Source organism: Spermophilus citellus (assembly GCF_964194105.1).
Source record: "Spermophilus citellus genome assembly, chromosome: 6".
Classification (NCBI taxonomy): Eukaryota; Metazoa; Chordata; class Mammalia; order Rodentia; family Sciuridae; genus Spermophilus; species Spermophilus citellus.
In genome coordinates, this window is record NC_138187.1 from 31,639,286 (window position 1) to 31,656,379 (window position 17,094).

The 17,094-nt window shown below is 35.1% G+C and overlaps 1 protein-coding gene and 1 pseudogene across 2 annotated transcripts in view; one reads left to right on the forward strand and one right to left on the reverse strand.

Moving 5' to 3' along the window:
* LOC308651214 (cytochrome P450 3A9-like) overlaps positions 1-17,094 on the forward strand; it is a 596,726-nt pseudogene that overhangs the window by 355,030 nt on the left and 224,602 nt on the right. The gene's annotated exons all lie outside the window — the stretch shown is intronic.
* Positions 7,512-17,030, reverse strand: LOC308650654 (translation machinery-associated protein 16-like). Its single transcript, XM_081296838.1, has 7 exons — positions 16,879-17,030; positions 16,604-16,716; positions 15,979-16,016; positions 14,621-14,705; positions 13,342-13,490; positions 10,030-10,072; positions 7,512-8,594 (listed from the first exon to the last, which is right to left on the reverse strand). The coding sequence occupies exons 1-7, from the start codon at positions 16,879-16,881 to the stop codon at positions 8,414-8,416; spliced, it is 612 nt and encodes a 203-aa protein (XP_081152964.1). The 5' UTR covers positions 16,882-17,030; the 3' UTR covers positions 7,512-8,413.

Consider the following 17,094-nt stretch of genomic DNA (forward strand, 5'->3'; position numbering starts at 1 on the left):
CCTCATTTGTATGTCTTTGGAGAAATATCTATTTAAGCCCATTTTCAAATGTAATCTTAATTTCTTACTCAGATTCCTTAATGGAATTCTTCAAGATTCTAAATTACTATGGTTAAAGCTTGTGTGTGTGTGTGTGTGTGTGTGTGTGTGTGTGTGTGTTTAAGTGTTGATCTGGAGTAAAAGAAACAGCCTCTTTTATAATCTTACCTTATTTTTTTTTTGGTATGCCATCCCAGTATAATCCTACCTAAAAATATTCATGTTCTTTTTGAATTGGCTTCAATCTTCTACCTGATTAGCTGATCAATTCTACTTCTAAGCATTCACTGAAAATATCTCTATACATGGAGTATTCTACCAACTCCATCTCCATCTGTCAAAATTTTACCCAGGCTTCAATTCTAGTTCACATACCACATGTTCCACTGGGCCTTGACCACCAATTTGTATATGATCTTTCTTTTACTTGCATATGATGACACTTGACATGGCTCATGTCCCAGTTTAACTTGTATTCTGACTAGCTGTGGAATTGTCCAATTATGAACTATAAATAGTATATAAGTTTTTAAAATGCAAAGATTGGAACTTATGCATCTCTGTATTTATCATAGCTCCTTGTAAAATCTTACACATAATGCATATTCAACAAAGTATTTTTTAAGTATTTTTAGTTGTAGTTGGACACAATACCTTTATTTATTTTATTTATTCATTTTTATGTAGTACTGAGAATCGAACCCAGTGCCTTGCACGTGCCAGGTGAGCGCTCTACCGCTGAGCCACAACCTCAGCTTCAACAAAGTATTTGATGAGAGAATGAATGAATGGATGGATGGATGGATGGATGGACAGATGGATAGATGGGTGAAGACTGAGTTTAATTCACTCAAAGTGTCTATAACTGCTTTAAAACATGAATACTTTCCAAGTCACTTACCTCTGTCAAATAATTCATATGCAGAGGAGTATTTCTCAGTCAAAGCATTCTTGGTTATCTGTAAATAAAGTGCTTGCTTTGTCAATTATCCATGGCAATGTGAGAATTCCTTTGATGTAATGCTCAGCCAGGTAAGATTAATGAATGGAAAAAATTGGAAGGAAGTCATGGTTGAGGGTGAGCTTATAAGAATTTTAACACTTAGCAATAAGAAATAAAGAACTATCACAAAATCAGTTTGAATTAAGACTTTGTCACATCCAAAAAAGAAAAACACTGAAAAGTTATAACTGGATTTTTCTGATAGCTCTATTGTTACGTATGTACAAAAGCTTCATTCTGTATCTGACCACATCTATTTCTTTGGTTATAGCTACACAATAAATCCAAATGAATTTGTATCATCTGTCCTTTTGCTTTCCCTTTTCACCTCAATGAATGCAGGAAATAAAAATTTATCCTAATACTGTTGGGAATACCTGCTTAGAAATATCTCTAGTTCAATATTTTCAGTCTTACAAACAAACCCCAAAAGATCTCAAAGCTGATATAAAAGGAATGTGTATGATGTGTGAAAATGTAGAGAAAATCATAACATTGGCATATTCATTCAAAATTATTATCAATTTACTTGCCTATTTGTCACCAAAATCATAAAATAGGATCTGGAAAGGCCATTGGAGAAAACCATTTTCTTTACCTAGAAATAGATTGTGCTTTGAGCTCACCAACGAAGTATGGATAGAGTGGGAAAGTGGTGCTTAACTGAAGAGGGATTATCCTAAAAGGCACAACCCAGCTTTGAATCTCTCCCTGGTTTGGAAGATTTAGACAGTTGAAGCTAATTCTAAAGTCAAGAATATCTAGCAGGGTGCAGCAGCACATGCCTGTAATCCCAGCTACATAAGACAGGAAGATTGCAAGTTCAAGGCCAGCCTCAGCAATTTAGTTAGACACTGTCTCAAAATAAAAAATAAAAAGGACTTGGGATGTGGCTCAGTGATAAGGCACCCCTGGATTCAATTCCTGGCACATACATATGTGTATGCATGTATATATTCTATTACTAGGTACACTCAGGACTGGAGCTACACATGTCAACATGATGGAGGTTGGGGGAAATCTAATGTGCTCTGCAAGCCCATGAAGACTTCTAAGAAAGTCCTCAAGGAGAGTCTAACCCACTGTGAAAGTGAGCCACTAGGCTAGATGAGAAAAAACAAATCTTGGTGATAATTCTCAAGTCCAATCAGGATTTAAACTCCCAGTTTAAATGTCATCAAACTGTCTGCAGAGGTAATGAGGGACCCAAGAGGAGAAATACCAATGGAATCTTTCCAAACCATTGCAGAACTCAATGCCTATGAATTAAAATGAGACGTGGCCTCCTCTACTTCCATTACTGGCAAGCAAGAGGATCATTATCTTCACTGTTTTTCATTAGTGTGATATCGGGTGGGAGGAAACTGTAGCTGTTGAGTTGAGACTTTGAATTGGCTCCAGGAACGGAGTTAGGAGCCAGGAACATTGCTGTGTCATTGTCTTTGCTGTGCAGATGGTCTGAGGTTTTGACCAAGACAGTGGTGACAAATCAGGGCATGAAATTACACTCAGGAAGTCATGCTATGCAGCTGCTTTTCTTAGTTGAAAATAATTCCTTTGAGAAAACAAAACACTTTTTAAAAATCACTTATGTATAAGCAACTGTCACTCATCTGTAGATGTTTTAAAACACTGTAGATCTAGAGTGATCAACCTCATGGTTATAAAAACTGTATCAGCTGTTGATAAAATTATTTTTATTATTATGTCATAAATGTTTTTTTTTTTAATTCAAGTTTTCAAGGTATTTTAAAGAGTGGTAACTTAAAACATGTGTCTTCTGATAAGGAAACAGAATTCTGGCTTATAAGGACTTTGGGGTTTTATTCCAGAAATATATGCTGGCTCCAAGTCAATAAGAGGAGCTGGAAACAGCTATTAGTAAGAATGATATTAAATACTGTCCATCTTCTCCTCTGTTTATTAAGTACGAGTTACTTCTTTCTACTTCAAATCACTTTGCTTGACTTCCTCTGCTGCTCAAAGAGGGTATAAAATTGTCACACCTCAATTTGGTTCCTCAAATGAAAATTAAAGAGTGCATGGTATATGAAAGGATTATATATTTCTCACTTTCACTATAAGTGAACCTTCCCAAAACACAAACAAAACACAAGTAATTGGGAACCACTTCTGAGAACTGCTAAATCATCTCACCAGGACAGCTGTTGGGTGTATGTTCCATACTTACCTAGCTAAATTCTTAATGCACAGCACTCCCAACCCATTTATGGTCTGGAGACTCATCATCTTTCCCTGACTTTTTGATGCTTATCAGCTAAATTTTAATATTGAAAACACTGTAGGACAAAAGCGTTGTCATGTGGATGGCAATATGAATATAGGGTACATGGAAAGATCAAAGATAAAGGCAGACTATCCTGACATGGGGGAATACTACTGGATTGGGATCTTTAAGAAGAAAAGCTATCTTGGAAATGGTGAGGCACAGAAAGTAAGTGTCCCACTGGGGAAACACTGACTTTGGATTTGGAGAGCTGGCTTAAGTTTCTTGCTATTGAAAAGGTTTTGAAGGGAGGTGTCTTAAGTCACAAGGTCACAAGTCTAAGATTGATATTTGAAGTTGCGGATGTAGACTGCCTTACCATGGTAGTATAGAGAGGAAAAACCAAAGGGTCAAGTGCAAAATTCTAAGGATAAGCAGAGGAGAAATGCTCCTGAAGAATTAAAAAGGGGGAAAAAATCAGTCCTTGGGAAACAGAAAATAATAGATGTCAACCTTGGAAAAGAGGTGAAGCAGTTCACCTTTGCCCTGGTTCATTTTAGAGTACATCTGTCCAAACCACCCTATCTGTGTGGGAATATATTCAATGGTGGGAAATTCACCATTTTGGGAGAACTCATTCCAACTTTGGCAAATGCTGGGTGTCTCCATCTCTTCCTATTTCATGGAAGTGTGTTTCCTTTAACTTCTCCTCACTGGGTCTCATTGTGAGACAGACAAGACAGTTGCTCTTTCACACAATAGACTTTGACATATTTGAAGACAGCTGTTATGTAATTTCCCTTTCCCTGCTTTTTATTCCTCTGAGAGGTTAAGTATGGAAATTAGCATTTATTTTTGTTTGTTCCAAAATTACTCATATATTAAAAGACAGCCCCTTTGCCTATAATTTTGAAGTGCAGCAGAAGAGTCTCTGCCATGAATTTAGACACTGAGTTCTATATTATTCCTCTATCATCTCTTACTGTCCCAGAATTCCAACATGTTGGTGGTCACTCTTCCACTTGCTCTGATCATTTCATTTTGTTTGCCACAATGATGGAAGTTTCACATAAGCCAAAAAGGTGGAAGTTTCCAGAAGGAGGGGTTAGTCGAAAAAGCAAAAGACATTCATAAAAAATTTAAAACTAGCAAAGGTACTTAGACTTGACTATAGGGAGCGTGTGGGTATCTTAATAGAAAAGTAATCCGAATATTAGGGTTCCTTTCTCTCATTGAAGTCCTTGGAGGTAAAACATGACAGTCCTATGAATTGAAAGGCAGACATGGAAAAATAAATTGCTTTGACAAAAACATGCAACACCTTACACTTATAATACCTGGCATCACTTTCTGTTGGTTTTATTTATATATTGGTAATAAGACCTCATTTTGGAATAGTGATTAAATTTGGCAATATTTTCTCACATATATTATTTGAGCCTGGTAATAGCCACATAAGATTTTATAGATGAGACTACCAATTCTAAAATCTTATCTGAGGCCTCTCATAATAGAGAAGAGTGAAACTGAATTCAATATCAAATTTACCCTACACAGACACAAAAACCCCTTTCTGCCTAGCTTTCTTGCAGACACGACTGTGACATGACTGACCTGTGGACTCAAATGTGTCTGAAGATAACCCACCTGTGTGCTGTCAGAATTCATGACCTTGGCCTTACGAGAATGAGTTTTAACCAACTAACCAGCTGCTGAAATCATTCCGTCCCAGGGTACTGAAAGCAGTGCCATTTGCAAACCAAATTAGGAGTGGTAGTAGTAATCCCATGATCCCGTAACAAGTCATAATATAATTGGCAAGCCAAAGTCAGTTAAAATTGTATGTGCATCAAATAAATAAGTAAAATAAAATAAATATTTGATTGCCTACCATGGGCCAGGTGCTGTACACTTTCATCTCATTTAATCTTCATGACCCCCTAAAAGGTATTTTTAACCTTACTACAAATGAGTAAACTGAGATTTTTTTTTTTTTTCAGTTTACTGGAGCAAAGAGCAAGAAGATGTGCCAGGACTTGATCTAGATTTAATTACAAAGCTGGTAAAAGATGGACAAAGGTACCATCTCTCTATACTTGTCCCACAGGAAGACACAAACAGAAAAGGAGCCAGATGACATGATAATCAACATAAGGGTAGGGCGTCCCCTTCCCTGCTGCAGTTAAGTAGTTTTATAGCCTGCAGCTGTACTCCAAAGGGTCTTGAGATGGAAATTCTCAAGCTTCCACAGAACCCAGAAGATGAAGCCATGGCTATGGATTGTGGAAGCTCTCTTATAAAGATCACAGGACATTCTTCCAAGGTGAAAGTCAGCTGTGACAAAGCCTAGCCTAAGAGGAATAAAGTGGATACATGTGAAGTCATCAGGGTGCCAGCAGAGGAGCAGGGGGATGGTGGCAGGAAGGTCAGTTAGGAAGTCATTGCCTGTATTACAGCAAGTCATAGGGGGAGACAGCCAGATATAAACCAATTTGACTTTAATTTTGGAAATAGAACCAATAATACTTGCTAATTAAATAAGATCATAGGAGGACATAGCAGAGAAAGGAAAGAATCAAGGAAGACTTACAGAAAGATTTCTGGGTTGAAAATTAAAGAAGAAAAATTTTTTTTAAGTGACAGTAGAGCAAAAAGGACTTATCCAATCTCCTAGCCCTGAAGCATAGGTTATATAAGAACAGGAAAAGCTTCTATCAGAGGTGAACAAGGTTCTAAAGGGACTTGTTTCAGCCAAGCAAGGAAGTGACTACAATGTTGGGAAAAGAGCAAAAATGTCAGAGTTAGCAGCTCTAAACTTAGAAATGTATCCTAAAACTTGAAAGGAAAGTGACCACAACACTCAGAGCAACCGAGAGATCTTTACTGCATCAGTGAAAAAGAGGAGAAAAGAGAGAGAAAGAGAGAGAGCGCAAGAGAGACAGAGAGAGCAAGAGAGAGAGAGCAAGAAAGAGGGGCCTGGCAGGAAGGAGTTTTTATAACCCAAATCTAATGGGGTCTCTGGGTCTGCAAGCTGCCTTGTTGGCACAAAGGGAGTTAAGTGTTCAGCCTTGAGCAGGATCTTGGGAGTTTGGGCTTGAAGCAAACAGGTGATAAAGAACCAGACTGAGGGTTTGAGTGGCCAGGTCATCCTGCAGCTAACTTTGCTTGGCATGCCCTGCAGACAATTTATTCAGCCTGTCCTGCACCTAACAAAACTAAAAAAGATCAGCAAACAATGACCAACAAGTCAATCCAGCTTATGGCCCACTTTGTTCGTGAATTAAGAATGGTTTTTACATTTTTAAAGGGTGGCAGAACATACACACAAAGCAAGTTACCTTTACTGTGTTCCATAGCTATGGATTGTGGAAGCTCTCTTATAAACATATGCTACTGACCTAAAAGTGGTCTCCATGAAGGAAACAAAAGTTATCACTTTTACAAAACATGTTCTCCAGTCCAGGATTAAAAACACTACTCTAAAGATGAGTTGATGCAGGCTACTTTGTCCAAGTGACATGTTTTGTTGCATTTATTCATCAACAGATTCTTATTTTAATTCCTAGCAGATAGTGGGTTTTTGTTTGTTTGTTTGCTTGCATTGACAGCAAAGAAAACTAGTAACAAACATCTGACAGGGAAGATGATCTGCCACTTTGACAAGTTATTCATCTAACAGAGTGGACTTTTAAATAGTTTTTATACTATTCACTGCAGTTCATGACTAAGTTTTCACAAATATTTTGAGACTGTACATGAACCAAAAAAAAAAGAAAGAAAATTTCCAAAAATTATAATCACAAATCATTTTCATGAAGATTACTGAAATTAATCGACATCAATTACATACTAAAAAATAATTCGAATTTTAAGGTGAAATTTTTGAATTAAATTTTATTTTTAATTTTCAGAAGTAAAAAAGTTATAACACTCCATATAAACTGCTAATAAGACAGTTGATATTAAGTTAACCGCATACACTAATGTTTTCCTTTTCTTGAAAATAAATATATTTATATCACATCCTTTTAAAAGTACACTAAAGGATACTTATGTTTAACAATTTCTATAACTAAATTCTAATATGTCCATGTTTTTCATGCCACTTGAAATACTCTTATACGTCAATTTAGAAACTTATCACTTTTCACAATGAGAAAGCAAAAAATAATATATAATGAAAAGGAGCAAGCCTGAATCATTTATTCTCTTTGTCAAAAAGATACAGATTAAGTGTGGGGATCAATATAACCACAGAGACAGACTCTGCTGTTTCTAACCTTTACTTCTGGCTCAGAAAAAAATAAATGATAATGTATAATCTATTGGTGAATATGACTTCACTATCAAATTCTTCACTATTTGTAAGGAAAAAAAATAGGTTTAATGTTTAAGAGAAGAATTGGTTTAACACAATTTTGTTATTATCACAATTTAAGAAATATCCACAGGAACCTCTTGGAAAACAGGTTACAGAACATTCACCCCATTTGGGAGATTAGGCAATCCTAAATCCACATAAGGAAAAAAATTAAAACACATTTTGTCCTCACACATTACTTTTCCTCTGCACAAAGTTCAGATTAAATGTCTTTAAAGATCACTTTTGGATGTCTCCCTCAAGAGCTTACATAATAGAAGCGTGGTGCCTAGTGTGGCAATGTTAAGAGGTGGTGGTAGTACCTTTAAGAGATGGGCCTAGTGAGAGGTCATTACTGGCCCCTCCCCATTCTCTGGTGTTCTGTCTCACTACCTTCTGTCACACCCTCCTGCATGGATTATGATGTCATCCACTGTGAAGTGACATTGCCAGAGGCCCTTACCAGAGCCAGTACTTGTGGATTTTCAACCTCCAAAATCATGAGCTAAATAAATGTCTTTTCTTAATAAGTAACCTAACCTTGAGTATTTCATTATAGCAACTGAAAACAGATTAATACAACTTTTATCTGTTTCAGCAACTTAATATAAATGAAATGCAACCTTCATTTTTAAATAAAAATAACACCATATTTTAAACTGCAAATAGGACTCTCATTATAAAACAATGAGTTCAATAGCAAATTCTTATGTCTAGATAATTATTTACTATAATTAATGTGTGTGTAATTTGAAGCTCTCAAATTATTTTCAACTCAAGACAATCAGGCTACTGGAGTCATTTCTTCATCTGAGTCATTTGATTCACCTTTTAGTTCCAATTCCTCTAAATTTTTGTCTATAGTTAAAATAGTTTTCCTCTTCCTCTTCTTAGGAACTGCATCATTAGCACAGAGTTTTCTCATTTTAATGTTTGGCAATTTCTTCAGATCAAAATCCCATTCCCTAGACAAAAGAGAGAATATAGAGTGTTGGCAGAAGTTGAAGTGAAAAGGAGACAGTCAATTTTCAAAAACCCTGAAAATAACTGAAAAAAGTATATAAATTTACAACAGATTTCAAGTGTACTAGGAAGAACCAATATAAATGAACAAGGAAAAAAACAACATACAAGAACCGAGGCTTGCTTTTTCCATTTTCTCATTCATCTATAGTAGCAATGTCTGCACAGGGAATCCCACATATTCAAAACACCAAAAGCAAACAGCAAAATATTAGAAGTTACAAGAAGGCTCTATTCCATTCCTTTATTCACCTAAAACTAACTTTCCCACCAACCTTCCTCAGGCTATATGACTTAAGATCACAAAAGCAGAAACTATGTCATCCCTGGCAACTCTCTCAAATAGACACCAGATAGGTTTTTCTTTTCATGTGATATATTACAGTTAACAATCAGTAATCAAATAACTGTTATTAAGAGAAAATTTTCAGGGCTGAGGTTGTGGCTCAGTGGTAGAAAGCTTGACTAGCATGTGTGAGGAACTGGGTTTGATTCTCAGCACTCCTATAAATAAATAAATAATAAAGGTTAAAAAAAAATAGTGCTAAAGCAGAATGTAAAAAAAAAGAAACTTTCCTATTTTTCAACCTCAGTATTTTCTATGACAATTCTATGTTCAATTACTTTAGGAGCAATATGAGGACTGTTTCAAGAACTGAACTCTAATCAGCAATGCTAACAAACTATGTTCATCTCTTCTTTCATTTATGATTTTCTTTGGAAGAAGCAGAACAAACATTGTTTCAGAAATAAGGAGCAAATTTTAGATTTGATTTTGCCTGGATTTAAATTTATCCATTTCAATTAACAAAAAATTTCAGGCCCATCAACCTAAGCTAATCAAGATCAAAATGATTAATCAACAGCATTTTCAAAAGACAGAGAATCTGTTTGAGAATTAAAAACTTAAAACCCTACTTAGCACTCTCCCTGGTTACAAGGGGTACAATTAGAGAGACCTCTGAAATCACTTTCTATTAAGTATCTATCTTCTCTCCAAAAGAAGGTGCTAGAATAGTTTCAGAATCTGACTCTGAGCCATCAAGTATTAAATTATTATGAAAAAGTAAGTCATTATCACTTTAGCATATATCACATTTCAAATAAATACAAGGGGGCTGGGGATGTGGCTCAAGCGGTAGCGCACTCGCCTGGCATGCATGCGGCCCGGGTTCGATCCTCAGCACCACATACAAACAAAGATGTTGTGTTCACTGAAAACAACAAAATAAATATCAAATAAATACAAAATACAGAAAATATTAATAAAAAGAAATCTGATTTTCTTTTATTGCTAATGTCTAGAATTGAAAAGGAAGATTTATGTCACATGTATTTTACATACAGCTTCCAGGGAACAATAAAAGAGACACTCACCTAAAAGTTTTCAGATTGTTTGCATTTAAAATGTCTGGGATCTCTGGAAAAGAAAACAATTTATAGCCATTAGACATTTTCTCTCTTAATTACATCGTTTTTTAGTTTCTTCATTTATTATATCAAATACAGCAAATAATAATTGATACCAAGAATATCCAAAGGAAAACACAATTTTAAAACGCTGTTATAATTAACTTACAAAGTCTGGCAAGTATAGTTTAGTTTAAGGTGATTTAAGAAGAATAATATTAAGTAATAGATCCTAACACATAATTTATGAAATTAAACTAAACTATTATGAAATTAAACTAAACTATTATGAACAATATGCTGAAATGTTTTATATTTTTTCTTGGTGAAAAGTATAATTTTTTCAAGTACATACTTAATCATGACATGGTAGAGTTTCTCTAAGGAAAGCAAAGACTATTTAGTATTAAAATAGGACATCATTTAAAATGAAAAAACAGTTTGAAAAGCTATAACCAAATAGATGCTCAAAAAGGTCAATAAAATTTAAATCCATTTTTAATAAAAACTAGATGTGTGGAAGTTCTTTATCATGATTATAAAGCTATCATACATTAATATGTATTCACCCTTATTGCTGAAATGCCCATCTAGCCAATGTAATAAAATATTAAATAAATGCAGTATCAATCAACAGAAAGATAAAAACCAAAATGTTTGATACAACTGTACATTGTCTTTTATTATATTTTCAGAAAGTAAAGAGGATGAGGGACTAGGTGTTAGGTGTAAATTAATTTTTAAAAAAACAGGATCCTAATAAAATGAGTCAGAAACAGTTACATTACCAGGGAGCAAAGGGAGAAAAGGTGTTCATATTTTGTCTTCTCAAAATTTATGAAACAGACTTCTGGAGACAATCGGTCCACATGTTTCTACACACTTGCAAACTAGTCAGAATTCACAAGGCTTCTTTCACCAGCTATGCTCCCTGATTCTGGAAGAAGCGCGGGGTATAGTCAGAAGAGCACTGGATCTAAGCTCTAGCACTGTCGCTATCACCAGGATATGTTTTACTTGGATGGACTCTGCTAATTCCTGCTAATTAATCAAGCTGCCACATATTGAACAGACTATAAGGGGAATGATTAGCAGCAGAAACCAAAAGGGAGTAAATAATTATACAGTGGAGATAAAGGTAGTTTGAACTAGGGAGATGGTGGTAGTACAGGCAAAAGCCGTAAGATTAAAAATATATTCTGTTAATGGGTTGGATACGAACTGTGAAAATGGACTCCAGAGTTTCTAATATGAGCAACTGGACAAGTGGTGATACCAATGATTAAAATGTGGAACTTGTAGGAGGCTTAAGTTTTAGGAGAAAAGCAGGCTTTTGCTTTCTAATGTCATTTTTTGAGATTCCTGTAAGACCTTCAAGTAGAGAGTTTGAAATATCCAAGTTTGATAGATCTGGGGACAAGATAGGGTTGACCATATGTATATCGAAGTTATCAGCATTTAGATGGGATTTAAACTCATGGATCTAAACAAGATTAACTAAAAAATGGGGTATAGAAAAGAGAAGTAAGTTGGATATGAAGAAACTTTTAGTTGGTTAGGATGAAGAGATTCAGCTTAGCAAAAAGTCATGACCAGTCACCTAGGGAGAACGAGAAAAGCTCAGGGTCTTCTATACCAGTAAAAAGTATGCAAAAAAATAAGTTTTGTTTTGCATCAAATGCTGATATAAGTCCAGTGCAACAACTATTTTGTCTTAGCAACCTGAAGGTCATCAGTTGCTGGTACTTTTGGTTGAGTGGTAGGGACAAAGTCAAGTTAAAATAGGTTCCAAAAAAGCCAGTTATAGTGGAGTACGTATGTAATCCCAGAGACTTGGAAGGCTAAGGCAGGAGAATGGCAAATTCAAGGACAGTCTCAGCAACTTGGTATGGCTCTGTCTCAAATTAAAAAAATAAAATACAAACAAGCTATGGATGTACTTCAGTGTTAGAGCAAAACTGGGTTCAATCCCCAGTATAGTTAAATAAATAAATGAAATTTTAAAAGAAGAAAATTAAAAACAAGGAAATGGAGTCTAATTCTATGGTCTTAGAAGGTAAATACTTAAGTTAAACAAACAAAAAAAAAAGACATAGGACTATCTGAAGCTCTCTGCCACCCTCTCTTTTATTAAGTACTATGTCAGTCACTTTCATTAATTAAATCTTACTTAACTTTGGAACAACCTAGGAAGTTGGTAATACTATCTGTTCTATTTTTAACTTGAGGCTTAACAACCTGTTAAATAACTTGACCGCTGTTATACAGTTGGCTATAAGGACTTAAGTCTGGCTCTATCTAGTTCTACAGCTATTCTCTGTTGCTTTTTCAGTTATAAAACTCAATTTTCAGGAATGAAATAGGACTGCCACCCACTGCAGAGTTTCTAGTATTACCCACAGAACAATTTGCTTAGGATCCTATGTTTTCATGAAAACTTAAAAACTTAATTTTGCTATTAAATATTTCACTTAATATACCTTCCAAGTAAAGCCTTGTAACACAAATGCTTAGTGGGACCAGGTAAGACCTATGAAGTAAGGGTGAGGGCCACACCAAACTTTTAAATATATGCCAAGGTCCAGGAGAGATAGCTGCTAATCTACTCCCACAGATGATGCTGCCAGATTATCTGTTTTTTTTAAAAAGAAGTCAGAAATCTGTATTTATCCAGTTGAAATCATCAGCTATTATTCCCTCTCTACTTAAAAATGACAATTAGTAAGCTAATTAAATACTATTTTCCGGCCATGCAGCCTTTGGGTAATCACCAATTTGTGGCTTTGCAAGTCTTAGCATCTTCTTCTACTAAGTGATTTTTCTGACCACAGTGTTACCAAAGTAATAACATACTGATCTTTATGAATTAACTAGACAGGATACAATTCAAAGAAACAAATTTTGATTTCTAAAGTTGTTCAAGGATGATTAAATGTGGAGCTAGTTGGAACAAGAATTGGAAAATGAAAAGAACATAGTATCTATTCCAATTAGATACAGCTGGAGATGGACTAGTAGCACCCCTATAACAAAACAAATTAGGTACACACTGGAAAGGAAAGAAAAACACTATGATCACACTAGAAAGACAGTATGTCACTGTCACACAATTGAGTTTTGTTGGGTATACAGGGGAGAAAATGAACCTAAAGATTATTCTATACACATAGAAAAGGAAATCAAACTAAATCAATAGAAAAAAATAAAATTCAACCTTTGAAATAAATTACAAATCTGATACCATTATTATTTTAGAAAGAAAAAGCATAGAGCACACACCAAGGCCATATCCTTCATACTGCTGTCTCTCCCGCTCCATCGTCTGCTTGATAACTGTTTCCTGGGAAAAGTGCCGCCTTCCTTGCTTGTCCTTGATGCTGTTATGTAACTCGATCTGCTCCAGCTCACTGCTAAATCTATTTAAATACCTATAAAAATATAAAAATGATTTGAATTTGGGCTCATATTAGTTCATTTAAAACTAAACCTCTAGCTTTCAGATGTCCTTTACATTTTTACATTCCTCAGAGTTCCTCATGTCCTCAAACCTTTTAAACTTTTCCCTGGATAACTTGACCATATCCTTCATTTCATCAACCAAATCACAGCCTATTATCTGTTGAACTAAGGCCTCTCATATTCAACTGCCTATTGTCCAGGTCTATTTAGATGTCCCCTAGTAGCTTCACTTTTAAAACCCCAAACTTGTCATCACCCTGTCCCTGCCCATCACCCACTACCTGCTCCATCTCTTGGGCTCCCTACTTCAGGGAACAGTTATGATCATTCATATAGCTGTCCAAGCAAAGTATGCAGGCATTCTGCTTGGCTCCTCTTTCCCTTTCATTCTACATATAAGTTTTCACTAAAGACTAAGATTTCCACATTCTTCACATCTCTGGAATCTTTTCATTTCTCTTTATCATACCAGTCAGATGCCACTATCATCTTTTGACTGAACTACCTACATCCTGACCAAAGCCATGTGTCCTTCTCTGTATTACCTTATCCTCATAACTGTGACCTTCCTGAAATTTAGTTCAGGTGCTTTCTGTAAAAGCTTTCCATGCCTCCTAATGCTCTTAGATAAGGTCCAAACTCTTAAGACACGAGGTCTCTCCTAAGACAGTTGTTACTTATTACAACAACCACACTTCCCTCCTTAAACTTGTTACTTCATTCAGTGTTAAAATGTCTGGCAGGTCACTGCATGCGTCATCTTTGCTGTCACCTCTGGGCTTTCTAGATATTATTCTCTTGAACTAGATGCCTTTCAAACCACCTTACGATGGTCTATTAATCCCCATCTGTGAGTGCCAAGGTAGATGACACCTCCAGGAAACCTCTAATATCCTAAGAAATAGGGCTGACTATTACTCTGAGGCCCAGAAAGACTACAAACCTACTGAAGGGGCCAAGCTAGGATACAAATCTAAAGTCTTTCTGATAACAATGTCTATTTGCTTATTCACAATCCCAGGTCAGAGCTCTGTCTCTAAGAATAAGATTAAAGAATCTCATATTCTGTCCCTTTGCTTATAATATGCTCAGTGTTTACCTTTCAACTAATTCACAAGCATCTTTCTTTGAATACCCCAGTTTTTTGGGATCCAGATGACTTTGAAACCACTGCAGTTTTTCACCTATAAATTAAAAATAACAACATATTTTTTAGCATGACAAGTCATCATTTAAGCAAAGAGGTTTATTATATTCTCAACATCAATGTGCTTCAAAGAGAACCAAAATTTATTTTAATACTAAATATAAAGCTCTGTGTGGGCGCAAAACAAATTAAACCAGAAAAGAAGGCAAGCAGGCAGAAAGCCACACAGAAAGACAGGCAGGTAGGCAGGCAGATTTAATAGACTATGAAGTTCTAAGTATTTAAAAAGCAAAAAGCAGTTTGGAGATTACTCAGAAAACTAGGTATGGAACCACCATATGACCCAACTATCCCACTCCTTGGTATTTTCCCAAAAGATATAAAATCAGCATACTACAGTGACACAGCCAGATCGTTTATAGCAAATTCACAATAACTAAATAATGGAATCATTCCAGATGCTCATTGATAGACAAATGGATTAAGAAACTGTGAATTATATTTATTTTAAAAAATGGAGTTCTACTCAGTCACAAAAAAATGAAATTATGGCATTTGCTGGTAAATGGATAAAAACAAAGAATATCATACTAAGTAAAATAAGCCAAACTCAAAAACTCAAAAGTCAAATGTTTTCTCATGTGTGGAAGCTAAAGTAAAATAAAGGAAAGGAGGAGGGAAGGATAGGATAACAAAGATAAAGAAAAGATTAGTAATACAGAAGAAAAAGGTCAAGAGGTAGAGTGGAGGGATGGGTAAGGAGAGACAATGCAGAATCAATTCTTTAAAAAAAATCATGATACATGCATACATAAATATACCACAGGATATTTCACCTTTATGCATAAGTAAAAAGAATCAATCAAATATAAATAAATAGGCAAGTTAAAGGAAGTCTAATAGAACAGAGGAAGGAGAATGGGAGAGGTGAGGGAGGATAGGAAAGAAAAGGCGAGGGCAAAGAGAGGGATCATGAACTAAAATTGATTTCCATGCATGTATGAGTTTGTTGGGATAAACCCAACTATTCTCTATAACTATAAAGCTTTACTAAAAATAAATAAACAGCAAGATAAACAGCAAAATTTCTAAAATAAGTCAACAGATAAGCACAAACTAGTTTTGGGTGAATCACTAACATTGCTTATTCTAAATATTTAATGATTTGCTTCATTTTGTTTCACTCCAGTCTCATTTAAAAAAGACTGATAAAAACAGTATTATACTAGGAAATTAAAAAAAAGAGTACAAGATAAACATTCATGATAGCCAGAATTTTAAGTAATTTAATTTTAAGTAATTTTATTTACCAATAAGATTGAGACGTAAGGCCTTTTCATTCTTCAACCTTGGAAGGAAAGAAATATTTGTTCAAAATTTTACAAAGCAAATTTTTAAATTTGCAAAAAATAACAAGAAAGCTATCCAAAGAAAAATTTTTTGACACCTGAAAACATTAACTTTAACACAGAAACATGGAATGCTATGCTTCTATTTAACTTACTGGAAAAAGTTCTTAGAAACTTTGTTTTAGCTCTTCAACAACTAAAGAAAGCCGATAGAATCAGTTTTGAAAATATAAATGAAAATTTGAGTGGATTATGGATGTTCAGGTGGGTTTTGTGACAAGCAGAATACTTATGCACAAAACAGTAATGAACACTCCAAAAGATCAAACTGCTGCCACCAAGATCAAAATGCACTACTGCAATATCTTTTAAATTTCAAAAAACTCAAAACAAGGTGATTACTTTTCATAAATCTGAAAAGAATTGTGACATAAAAGGTTCATTTCTTTTCAGAAACCGTGTAGGTTAACATATACCTCCTACTATTGATAGTCTAAATATTTAACTCATTCAAGAGACCTTTATATATTAAAGTATACTACTGTATATAGAACAATTTGGACACAAATAATGAAAAGACACTCACTTTTCTTTCTTATTTTGTTTGTGGGCCTCTCTCGTAATTTGAGCTGCTTTTCTACTATACGGATGGATGACTTTTTTTTTCTGTCCTGTACTTCTTCCCTTTGGTACTTTAGGCTAAAATGTAGGAACACATGACATGTATGGTCAGTTACATTGACTCTAGTCAATTCTTTGGTGAAATTAATTTTAACAATAATGTAATAGAAATACAGTGAGTCAGAAACATAATCATTCTAGCAGGCTGTTTCTGGGATAAGAGATATGATATGTTCTAACCATGTAAGACAATTAAAAAGGCATGAACAGGGCAGTAAACTCTTCTCTTCAATCATTCCATCTGAAAAATATGTACAGAGAATAGAGATAGCAAAGAGATTCAGGCCTGGAGATCTGTGTTACAGGATGACTAGGGGTAGAGGAACACAGGATATTTGTGAGAGTTTGCAGAAGTTGCACATGGAAGAGAGTGGGAGCCAATCTGACTGCTGCGGC